The sequence below is a fragment of the Prosopis cineraria genome, unplaced genomic scaffold, assembly GCF_029017545.1.
Source record: "Prosopis cineraria cultivar Desert tree isolate PC_DT_omini unplaced genomic scaffold, ASM2901754v1 PC7, whole genome shotgun sequence".
Taxonomy (NCBI): domain Eukaryota; kingdom Viridiplantae; phylum Streptophyta; class Magnoliopsida; order Fabales; family Fabaceae; genus Prosopis; species Prosopis cineraria.
In genome coordinates, this window is record NW_026555338.1 from 25780367 (window position 1) to 25792348 (window position 11982).

Below are 11982 nucleotides of genomic sequence, written 5' to 3' on the forward strand. Positions count from 1 at the left end.
TCTTTTTATTCTCAATTCTAATTTATGATGAGCAAAAAAAATTTCATAAATTTACAGACACAAAAATTTATGTTGATAAATACAATGAGTAGAATGGAAAAAATTCCTACAAGTATTAAATTATTTATATTTTAAATTAAAATTAATTGAAAACAATGCTTTGTATTTTGAACGGGATAGGATATCTTTGAACGGAGGAAGTTATTTCCCCCATCTATCTATCCCTCACCATATATTCTTAGTCCTCGAAACCCATTATTCTCACTACCCGACACAACAACACAAAACAATGTCCCCAGCCCCAATGTCCCGTCTCAGTACTCTTCTCTTCTTCCTCTTCCTTCCGTTATTCCTCCTCGCTCAACCTCCTCCTCCACCTCCATCTCCTTCTTCTTCTCCTTCTCCTTCTGCTCTCTGCAAGTTCACACTGTACCCCAAACTCTGTCGTTCCATGCTCTCCATCATCTCCTCCTCTCCCTCCGATCCCTACAACGCCGGCAAATTCTCCATCAAACAGAGCCTCAAGCAAGCCAAGAAGCTCCTCAAGGTCTTCGACGACTTCCTTGTCAGCAGCCGCCGCCGCCGCTCCGACTCTGTCGAAGTTCGCGCCCTCGACGACTGCCGGGACCTCATCCTCCTCAACCTCGACTACCTGGAGGCCGTCGCGGCCGACCTCCACGCGAACTCGGCGGTCTCCGCCGAGCTGACGGATAAGGTGGAGAGCTACCTGAGCGCGGTGGCGACGAACCATTACACTTGCTACGACGGGCTGGTGGCGGCGAAAAGTAAAATCGGGGAGGTTCTGGCGGTGGCGATGAGGAATGTGACGGAGGTGTATAGTGTGTCGCTTGGGTTAGTGAGTGAGGCTTTGAATGAGAATGTGAAGAACAAGTTCCAGACTCGCAAGCATGGACTTCCTTCTCAGTCTTACAAAGTCAGGGAGCCTCTCGAGAAGCTCATCAAGGTACGTAATTTGCCCTCTCTCTCTCCCCCCCGGCCCCCGGCTTTATCCAGCTCGTTGTTGTTGTTGTTGATGTTGTTGTTTTAATATCCAGCATATTATATTATTTGGAGAAAATTACCTATGATATGAGATGTTAGAGTAATTTTATTGATAGATAATATGAAAATTTTTCTGTAAATATTATTTAAATTTGGAGATATATCCTGATTTTAATGAACTCAAGACTCAATTTATATAAATTTCTTATATAAAAAAGATCAACTGATTTCATGACTTTTTTTTTATTTAGATTGTTTTGTGTGTATTTGTAAGTATTTATTAGTAATTCGAAGTTGAGAATGGAATCTTAATGTAACATAGCTCAGGATTTAATCCTCCGAAATTGAAAATCAATGAATTTCATTTAGTTTGCTTTTTAAAAAAAATATAAAAAATGTGTGTTTTATAAAATATAATAAAATCATAGAAAATATAAGAAAAAGAAAAACTTTGTATAAATTTATGAATCTCAACTGAAAAAAGATTTAAATTCCAAGTGTGAGTATCGAAGTCATGCTACTCTTTAAAATTGATACGTACAACCTGCAGACAATACTAAAAACAATACATAATAAAGTTCACTTATAACAATGGGATTTACTTATGTATCGATCTTTCTCTAATTTTTATTGGAGGCGGATCCAAATTATTTTATGGGTTATTGTTATTGTGAAAATTATAACAATAAGTAGTATTGTTATATCATCATTTGTTTTTTGGGTGAAAATTGTCATCATCATGATCATCATCATCATCAGAGAGGGTTCGTGTTCTGGAGTCTCGTGGAAAGTTACTTTTGTAATATCTGGTGTCCCGCTTGAAGAGTGAATTGTACAAAGGCCATCATTGGACTTCTCACTAGACAAATTTAAATACGGTGTCGTTGGGCTATCAGAAAAAAAAAAAATATATATATATATATATGACATATTAATATTAATATTTATATTATTAGCATATTTGGAAGTACTTAATTTTTATTTAAAATATAAGATATTTTATAATGATTAATTTTTTTAATTTTATTTTTTATTAATATAAAATATTTAATATAATTATATCATTAAAAAAACTATTTTTTCATGAGATTAAGAAAAAAATAATTTTTTTAAGAAACGTGAAATAAAAATGAAAAGAGTATTAAATTTGTCGTATCTGTATGTTCTCTATCTAAAGTGATCTCAAAGTCAAAGCACGAGGGCAAAAAGCCAAAAGGAAACATTCTGTGGCTCAGGCATTACCCACTTCACTTTTGATCACCGACGTACTTTGATTTGAGATTATATTTAGTAAATTAATTTTTTAATAATTAATTATTTTCCTCGAAAATAAAAGCTGGCCAGCACTTGTTGGTTTCAAATTGAATAGATTAGGTGTAACTTTAAATTGTACTCTTCCTAAGTTAATGATAATGCTGATCTGACTAGATTCAGCGGAAGACCTCCTAGATCAATAAATGCCTATGTAAATCAATGAACTACTGTAAGTGACAATTATTTGTAGTAGTTGAGAAATGAGAACTATAAATTTAAATTACATATTATAAAAAAATTTAAAATCATTCTAAACCTTCAATTTCATAAATAATTTTAAAACAGTAATGATCTTCTACACAAATTAGATGGTAGGTTATTATAAATTTTATACTAAAATGCAGAAGACTTCCTTAACTTTGAAGCTTGAATATAATCTCATCACCTTTAAACATTTAAAATTAATTAAAATTAACTCTCTTAAATTATAGTTCATCTGTCTCTAATTTTAAAACACTTTTAAAAAAGATTTAGCATCTCAAAATAATTTTTTTTATAAAAATAAAGTTTTATTAGTAATACTTTTTTAATATTATTCTTCTCATACATTTTTTTCTTTAATATTTTTTTATCAATAAGAATTAAATAAAAAATATTTTTAAAATTTTATATTTTTATATTGAAAGAGTAAAGTTGTAAAGTATATTTAATGAGATTTATTGATATGTGAGATTTTGTCTAAATGACTTTTAATTTGAGACGGAGGCAGTAATTTTGTTTTTTAAAGTCTCCTACTATTAATTAATTTATTATGTTATTAATAGAGTTAGTCATATCATATTAATAAAATACACATGACACTTGATATAAAAAATATTTTTATTAATTTTTTAACACATTAAGAAGGAAAAATTGTATGAGTGATATTATTTTCATTATACATTGTTAGTACAATTTAAGAGAAAATTTATAATTTTATTATTTTTATCAACTAAAAACAACCTTTTGGCAAGATAAATGACATTTTAATTCTTATAAAAATAAATAATTTTGATATAGTTATTATGATGTCACACAGAGTTTTTATGTGACTTTTTTTAATTTGACATGATAAAATTTATTAATAATACAATATAGTAATTAACGTTAAGAGAGTTTTAAAAAATAAAATTAAATATTAAGGGGTTTAATTTTAAAGATATAAAAATAAATGAGATATATGTAACTATTGCAAAGTTTAGAAGTTTTATGAATTAACTAAATTTTATAGTGATGTTAAGGAAATGATTTTAATTTTTCATAAAAATAATTTTAACCTTCTATTTTATATATAATATTTTTTTACTAAAAAATATTGGGCATGTCAATTGCAGTATGGTTGCGGGTCAAGCTCGCAAACCAGCTGTCATTTATTTAATAATTAATCTGCACTATGTAGTAACTTCTACGTCTGTCATCTTGGTCATATCACGAGTCACGTGGACACGTGTCAATCTCACATGACCAGCTGCATGCTTTTACTGTTTTGGGAAGCTGACGCACTGTTTTTACTTTCTGTATCAGTAGCATCACTAAACAGTTGAACAAATCAGATTTTGGCTTTAGCCTTGCACGAGCTTGATGATACCCCAGCTTAGTGAAGCCGTACTTTATTCAATCACTATTTTTCAAAAAAATTATAATTTAAGTATTGTTTTTGTTTTTTTATAATATTGCTCTTGGAATAAATTTTATACATTATATAATTCTTCCATTCCCAAAAAATTGTTGTTTTAGAGAGACAGAAATATATAAATTCTATTTGAGTTTTATTTTGAATCTATAATAAATCTCTTACAATTTTATAGACATTATGGCCAAAAAAATTTGTACACACATACATACATGTGTGTTTATATGGACATATATATATTTTTCTTTTAAAGGGGCAATTTTATACACACACACACACACCTTTGCATGTATGTGTAATAAAACTTGTAATGACTAATTGTAATTGAATCTACCAAATAATTAAAAACATATTACTTTCTTAATAGCCAATCATGGATAAGACAGCAATCTTAAGCACTGTTGTCTTCTTCTTTTTTTTTTTTTGCCAGAAGCACTGTTGTAATTATGGAAGTTGTGTGTTCTCCCTTTTTAGGTAATAAAATCAGTTTCCAAAAATCACATTAGTCACGTCAGATCACATAAAGTGCGAAGCTTCCTTCGTCTCAATTTTCTCTACACACAATACTTGAATTCGAGACTTTATTTAAAGGAAACGTATGTTAAACCAATCAGTTTTCAAAAGCTATAATGGATTCTAATTAATCTAGATCGAGTCTAGTTCTGGTCAGACCACATGTGTGTAAAGCTATTTCTATGACAATCTTTTTATACACAAGACTTGAATTGAGATTCTATTAAATGGAATTAGAAAATGAAGGGCTAATATTTGCTGCAGGTTCTGCATGAAAAATACAGTTGCAAGGCAAGATCAAACTGCACAAGCAGAAGTGAAAGGATTCCTATGAGAGAAAGTGAAAGCAAAGGGATTCTATTAAATGGGTATGCAACTGTGAGCCATTATGGGACTGATAACTTCACCTCCATTGGACAAGCCATTGATGCTGCACCTGCTGACCTCAAACCAGAAGATGGCTACTTCCTTATCTATGTCAGACAAGGATACTATGAAGAATATGTAATTGTTCCAAAACACAAGAAGAATATCTTGCTCATTGGTGATGGTATCAACCAGACTATTATCACAGGCAATCACAGTGTCATTGATAGTTGGACCACCTTCAATTCTTCCACCTTTGGTAAGAGTTGTGTGTGTGTGTGTAGCATAATCAGTTTCTCACGAGAATCATATTCTTGGCATATGAGTTTGTTTTAAGAGTAAATCACGAAACTTTCCTGAGTTTTACTGAAAGTTATATGAATATCCTATATATCTTTAATATTTACATCCATGTCATCTTGATGTGCATTATTTTTTCTTTATTTTTAAGGGAGGTTCTTATAGATGCATATAATAGATTTTTCCTTTTTTTTTTTTTTTTTTTTTGGGGGGGGGTGTGTAATTAAAAAAAAAAATTAAGGGAGGTTTGTACTGGTTTTAAAAATAGATGAGACGTTTGTGAAATTTTAATAAAATTCAGGAGTAGTTATAATGTATGGTTTAATTTTTGTTACAAACTTATAATGTATACTAAACACTACTCTTGAACTTCCATTCATTGATAGAAGCTTGAACTGCAATAAGTATGCCCAAGTATTTCAAATGCATAGTTATTCACTGCCCATCCATAATTTCTTGAAACTTGGTTGTATTTTTCATGAACATAAGCTCCATTTTTCTGAATCTAAATCCATATACTGTGGATATTTCAGCTGTTTCTGGAGAAAGATTTATAGCAGTGGATATCACATTCAGGAACACAGCTGGTCCAGAGAAGCACCAGGCAGTAGCAGTGAGGAACAACGCTGATCTCTCAACCTTTTATCGATGCAGCTTTGAGGGATACCAAGACACCCTCTATGCTCACTCTCTGAGGCAATTCTACAGAGAATGTGAAATTTATGGCACAGTGGACTTCATATTTGGCAATGCAGCTGTTGTGTTCCAAGGCTGCAAGATCTATGCCAGAAAGCCACTTCCATTCCAGAAGAATGCCATCACAGCACAAGGCAGAACCGACCCTTTTCAGAACACTGGAATCTCAATCCAGAATTGTAGCATTGAAGCAGCACAGGATTTGTCTTCAGATTTGAACTCTACTACTGTCTTGACCTACTTGGGAAGGCCATGGAAGTTATATTCTAGAACTGTCTATATGGAGTCTTATATTGGGAATGTGATTGAACCTTCTGGTTGGTTAGAGTGGAATGGGACTGTAGGGTTGGACACGTTGTTTTTTGGTGAGTTCAATAACTATGGACCGAAGGCTAATACTAGCAATAGGGTTCAATGGCCTGGTTTTAATCTTCTGAATGCTACTCAGGCTTTGAACTTTACTGTCCTGAATTTTACTCTGGGAGATACTTGGCTTCCTGACACAGATATACCTTATTCAGGAGGATTACTAGATCATTAGGAAGTGAAATTTTGCTGGAAAGTAATAAATTTGATTTATTGTTACTCAGAAAGTTAGCGTAAGTGTAACTACTTGTTTTCAAAAAGGATATGGGAGACATGAATATTGTAATGTAATTCAAAAACAATGTATTTGCAGATGAAGTTTACCATATATTTACCAATTTTCAGTATTGTGTGCATACTGCAAATATAGCCTAATGCTACATGAAGCCCTGGTAGTTCAAAATGATGTGACATGTGTCAGTACATCTAAAAAGTTGAAAATTTCAAATCGTACATTCTCCTGTAATTTTCGGGAAAAAAAATGAAAATTTTAATTGTTCACTCTACATGCATGACTGAAATTAACATAAAATTTCTGGCTTCCAGTATGCAGTGTCCCATGATAAAGCTGATCAAGCTGCATGATGATACTAACAGTAGAATTCAATGGCTTGCTTAGTTATTTAAAATCTTTTGTTTGTTACACAGGCTTGGAACTTTAGCAACCCAAATTTTACATTCACTGCCATGCATATAGGCAAATACTACTCTGGAGGATTACTGTTAATTTAGAAGTGCAGTAACAGGGTGTAACTATTTAATGATTCATTTTAAAGGAAGAAATTCTTCAAAAAGGTATGAGGGAAATGAGTTTTCTGATTTAACTTACAGTATATCTGCAAATATAATGTGCTCAGCAATTGTTACTTAGTAGTATCACACCAAAGTCCAAATTGCAAAGGAGTTTCATTTAAAGTTCATCTTTCCAACTAACCCAAAAAAGAAAGTTTTGAATGAAGACTGTAGTTCAAAGACAAGATCATATCTGATTCTCAATGTAGCTTGATTGCCATTTTTATTGGACACTAGTAGAAACCAGAGACCTTCTGTTTATTACATTCATGGGTTTATAAATGAAGATTCAATATTAAGTCCTTCAATTTGGCTTCATTTTGCTTTATGAAACACTCATAAGTAATGTATCTAATAATTTCTCGAGAATGTTAATCCAAATATTGAATTAAATAAATCAATTCAGTGCTGTGAGGTTAACAATACAAAGGAAAACCATGAAGGCAAAGAAAAAACCGAAAAAAAACCAAAAAAACCAAGAAAATTATCATAAAAGAAGGTTTGCATTGTATTAATATGAAATAAACTTATCATAGATAAGACTTGTAGGGGGTGCTTGTCCCCGGAATCCATCGGTCTCCTTGAAGAAAAGTCTTGACAGTGAATCTATTTGCTTCTTTAGCAGTAATTGTTCTTAAACCCTTCCATGTGACTCTACCTTTAGTTGAAGCACCAGGTCCAAAATTCCGAAACTCAGCATAGAAAATGGTGTCTGGTGCTGAGTTTCCTACCCACGGCAACCATCCACTACGGTCAATTAAGTCTCCCATTGAAGACTTCATGAACACAGTTGTTGAATAGTTCTTCCATGGCCTTCCAAGATATGTTTGCACAGAACTCAAGTTCCCAAAGGGTGAAATTCTGCAATTCTGAATTGAAATCCCTGTGTTCATGTTAGGGTCAATCTTCCCTTGTGCTGTGATTGTGTTCTTCTGGCCCAACATAGGTACCTATCAACAGAATCAAGTGATTTTAGAAGCTAACTAAATACAATTCCTCATGTATTGCATGGAATCTGAGAAATGAGCCCTACTATTCATGGCTCATGAATAGTGCAGCTTGTTGTGGACGGAGTTTAAGGGTTTGATTGAATTCGAAATTATGAATGACTACTTTTTTCTTTATGAATTTTCTTTTTACCTTTGGGAGGATGTTGCAGTTTTGAATCACAACGGCAGAATTTCCAAAGATGAAATCAACAGTGCCATAAATGTTGCATTCTCTGTAGAACTGGCGCTGTGCATGAACATAGAGAGTGTCCTGGAATGCATCAATTTGACATCTGTAGTACACAGCCTGATCAGCACTTGTCATCAGTGCCACTGCTTGGTGCTTTTCTGGCCCTGCCGTGTTGCGAAATCCCATGTCCCTTGCCATGAAGTTTCTCCCAAAAACAGCTGAATCACAGAGAGTCACAAGTTCAAATGGCTGGTTAGGTTAGGACATGTTCAAAAACATGTTTGTGAAGAAGACTTGGTATTGTGTGATATCAAGTTCTATATTAAGTAGTGTGGGATGTTTAATATAGTATTTGAGTGAGTTGGTTCTCCCATCCCAAGAGCTAGCTCTTGGGTAGAGTTCTTTGTCCCATTTAGATAACCATTAATTGGTATTAGAACATTGATAGAGACTTGATAGTACGGGATATCAAGTCTCACAATGGGATACTCAATAAAGTATTTAAATGGGCTGATTCTCCATCCCAACATCTAGTTTTTAGGATAGGGTTTTTCATTCCATTTAGATATTCATCAATTGGTATTAAAGCTAAGTTGCCGATAATTCTAATTGGCAAGAGGCCGAGTTAAGTCCTATGGGTAGTTTTTTGTCTCATTTAGATACCCATCACTTTATCAAAGCCAAAACTATGGACCATTTCTTTCATCAATGCGTCTTTAAATTCTCACTAAGTACCAAAACCATGGTTTTCAAAGCATGTTTCCAAACATGCACTTAGTGAGAATTCAAAGACAGTCTGATAAAAAAAAAAAAGATTATTATGAAGATAATTAAGATGTGTAAATACCAAATGTTGCAGATGAAAAAGTCGGCGTGCCATCGACAAAGTTGAGACTACCAGACACAATTGTTCTGGACATTCCATCACCAATCATCATGACGTTCCACTTTTTCTTCTCTACTCTAACATTCTCATAGTAAACTCCTTTCTTCACATAGATCACAGTCCTCTTGTTACTCTTTTCAGGGACATGCTTGAGTGCTTCAGAGATTGTTCTGTACTTTCCAGAGCCATCTTTGGCCACAACAATGTCTGCTTTCTGCTTCACGTCCTTGTCTGATGCAAGAAGCTTTCTGTCTTTCTGATGAAGCCATGCTGGTGCTTCATTGTCATCATCTTGCAGGGTTAATAAGCGTCTTCTTCTCAAGTTTAGCGTGCTTGCAGCTTTGTTAAGCCAAGTGATAATGGCGAGACTGTTGCCGGTAAGCTCTGTAGAGTTCTTTAGGTAGCTTCTGACTCTGCTCTTTAGTGATTCTTTTGCTTCCTCTAAGCCATCTATGCATGTTTGTTGGTATGTTCCTGTGGTAAGATCACACAAGCAAACAAATGATAGTGAGGATGATAGTGTTCTTAATTGTTCATGTCAAGTAACAATCATTGTGATATCTCTAAACATTCATATTTTTTTATTTTGTTGCACACCATATAGCATATATATATATATTTGGTAAAATATAGAATATATTTTTATTCTATTTATAAATCAATTTTAACATATTTTTTTTGGAATTAAAGAATTTTAAAACTCTTTAACTTCATCTCCATTAAGTATACATACTTCAACAGTATATTATTATTTTTTTTTCTAACATTTAATGGAGGATAAAAGGAGAAATTTGTGATGAAAAATTCATGATGTGACTTATAGATAAGATTAAAAAAACCCTTCTCTCTTTGCTCTATAAAGAGGACCCAAGAGAGTATAACCGAGTCAAAATAATATATATATATATATATATAATTTATAAGAAGTCAAATAATTCATAGATTATGAACAATGCAACTCAGTTCTCAACTTTCATAATATATTCTCCCTCTAATTTTTCTTATTATATACTCCTTGTTTTACTCTTCCTTGTGATTGTTAATAATATAGGATGTTGATAACTATTTTATGGTTCTCAAGAAGTTAGTCAAAATCTTAAGGTTTTAAAGAGTTATATATCTTTTCAATTATATCCTCATTAAATATCTTATATAAGTATTTTAATAATGACAATTGAAATTCCAGTGGATCATTTTTTTAAAAGAAATAATAAATGAAGGGTATAATTGAAAAAAAATATATGAACTGCCTATCAATATATGGTTTAAATCAATCAGAACTTATAGAAAATATCCTATATTATGGATTAGAGGGAGTATTTGAATCTTATAAATGGAATAAAAAAGTGCTTCTCTCTCTTTATCATAAAATGACAATTCAGATCAACCCTCCGAATTAAATCAGTAAATCGTTAAACTAATATTTAGACTGATTTAATAAAATATTTGTTTATGATCGAGTTGATCACAATTTGATTATAATTTTAATCATTAAATCTTGAAACAATGCTTTAACTAGTTCAATGATTGTCCCAGTTTTCAATATCCTACCTTGTAAATAAAATTAGACAGTAACCACAAACTAACAACACAAAAAACTGATAAAATTAAAGGAAAGTACCTGAAGCAGTCAACCATGTTTGAAGATCATCAAAAAGCTCAAGAACAGAACTCTGCCCAGAAGACAAAGAATCATTGAGATGATCAACAGCAAGATCCAAAAGCTGCTTGCAATTGTTGAAAGCTTCCATGGTCCTATTATCACCAATCATCATCAAATCCTCAAAAGCTCCTTTTTCACCAGAAAAATACTTATCAGCAGCACCAGCGACTTCATCCAATGCAACCTTTAGGGACATTCTGAACAAATCCTCAGGCTTAATCGCCTGTCCTGATGTTGATTGAACCACACGTCCGAGGCTGTCATAACAAGCATCCTTGTACAATGTCACGTCACACACAGCTTTCACCGAAGCTGAAAGACCGACATTATTATTGCTGCTTCTATTGTTGTCGTCGTGGTCGTCATTGTTGTGAGCAAGAGTTGTTCCTAACACTGCAGCCACAACGACGCCGACCAGGACCACGGCTGACAAGCTCATGATAGCGACTCGCCTCCTGGTTTTCCGGCGAGCTTCGAGCTTTTCCTGCTCGGATTCAACGAGTTTGCCGTAGGGAGACATGGTGGAGATCAAGCTGGTTGATGAGTTGATTATGTATTTGTTGCTGTTGTGAGTTTCAGCAACGAGTTTATATATATATGAGGAAGAGTGGTGACGAGGTTTTACGTGCGAGGCACGAAGTCTTTACATTGCATGCTATACATTAATGAAGTGCGTCCCATGTTATGCATTTATCATTTTTATATGTAATTATGTAATACTGGTTGACAAGCTAATTATGTCTACATCAGACTGAGAAATCTAGCTATGGCAAAAAAAACGTGTCAAGAGGTTCATACTTATTTTTGTAAACTTTATTTATGCTTTGCACTAATTTTTATTTTATTTTGGGATTAAATTTCCCCATTCTAGGTTATAAAAAAAAATATTTTCCCGATCAATAAGAATTATATTATGTTATTATTACCAAAAAACAGAATTATATTATGTTGTTAAAAGTTAAACCTCAAATAATATGGATCAAATAAGATAAATTTGCTATAAAACATGAAAAATTTTCGACAGCCATTTTAATTTTCTGGACTATATCATATTATGATGATGATGATCGAAATTAAAGCCTTGGTCCCTAAACTTTCACTTGTTTTTAAATTAAGTCCCTATATTTCAATTTTTTTTACTCCCTCCTTTACTTTTTATAGGAACCTTTTGATCACGTTATGAAGATTAAGAAGTTAGTTAATTTAGTCCAAAGCAATAAATATGTAAATAGAGGTATTTTTGTTAACAAATAATCATATATGAGGAGGGCAATAACAAATATGTTACATTCA

The 11982-nt window shown here is 32.8% G+C and overlaps 2 protein-coding genes across 2 annotated transcripts; one reads left to right on the forward strand and one right to left on the reverse strand.

Moving 5' to 3' along the window:
* Positions 1-208: 208 nt before the first annotated feature.
* On the forward strand, positions 209-6517 carry LOC129315219 (probable pectinesterase/pectinesterase inhibitor 47). Its single transcript, XM_054958786.1, has 3 exons — positions 209-964; positions 4706-5066; positions 5641-6517. Exons 1-3 carry the CDS (start codon positions 290-292, stop codon positions 6342-6344), a joined length of 1740 nt encoding a protein of 579 aa, XP_054814761.1. The 5' UTR covers positions 209-289; the 3' UTR covers positions 6345-6517.
* A 629-nt stretch (positions 6518-7146) lies between these two features.
* LOC129314804 (putative pectinesterase/pectinesterase inhibitor 24) lies at positions 7147-11312 on the reverse strand. The gene is made up of 4 exons (XM_054958235.1): positions 10648-11312; positions 8988-9500; positions 8102-8358; positions 7147-7911 (listed from the first exon to the last, which is right to left on the reverse strand). Exons 1-4 carry the CDS (start codon positions 11207-11209, stop codon positions 7492-7494), a joined length of 1752 nt encoding a protein of 583 aa, XP_054814210.1. The 5' UTR covers positions 11210-11312; the 3' UTR covers positions 7147-7491.
* Positions 11313-11982: the final 670 nt, after the last annotated feature.

Bases quoted from the DNA above. Each gene is read 5' to 3' on its own strand.
- LOC129314804 (XM_054958235.1), bottom strand. From the start codon at position 11,209: ATGTCTCCCTACGGCAAACTCGTTGAATCCGAGCAGGAAAAGCTCGAA. The intron at 9,501-10,647 runs GTACTTTCCTTT...ATCTTACCACAG, and splicing joins AACATGGTTGACTGCTTCAG to GAACATACCAACAAACATGC. The intron at 7,912-8,101 runs GTAAAAAGAAAA...TTCTGTTGATAG, and splicing joins ACTGCAACATCCTCCCAAAG to GTACCTATGTTGGGCCAGAA.
- LOC129315219 (XM_054958786.1), top strand. From the start codon at position 290: ATGTCCCCAGCCCCAATGTCCCGTCTCAGTACTCTTCTCTTCTTCCTC. The intron at 965-4,705 runs GTACGTAATTTG...TATTTGCTGCAG, and splicing joins CTCTCGAGAAGCTCATCAAG to GTTCTGCATGAAAAATACAG. The intron at 5,067-5,640 runs GTAAGAGTTGTG...TGGATATTTCAG, and splicing joins CTTCAATTCTTCCACCTTTG to CTGTTTCTGGAGAAAGATTT.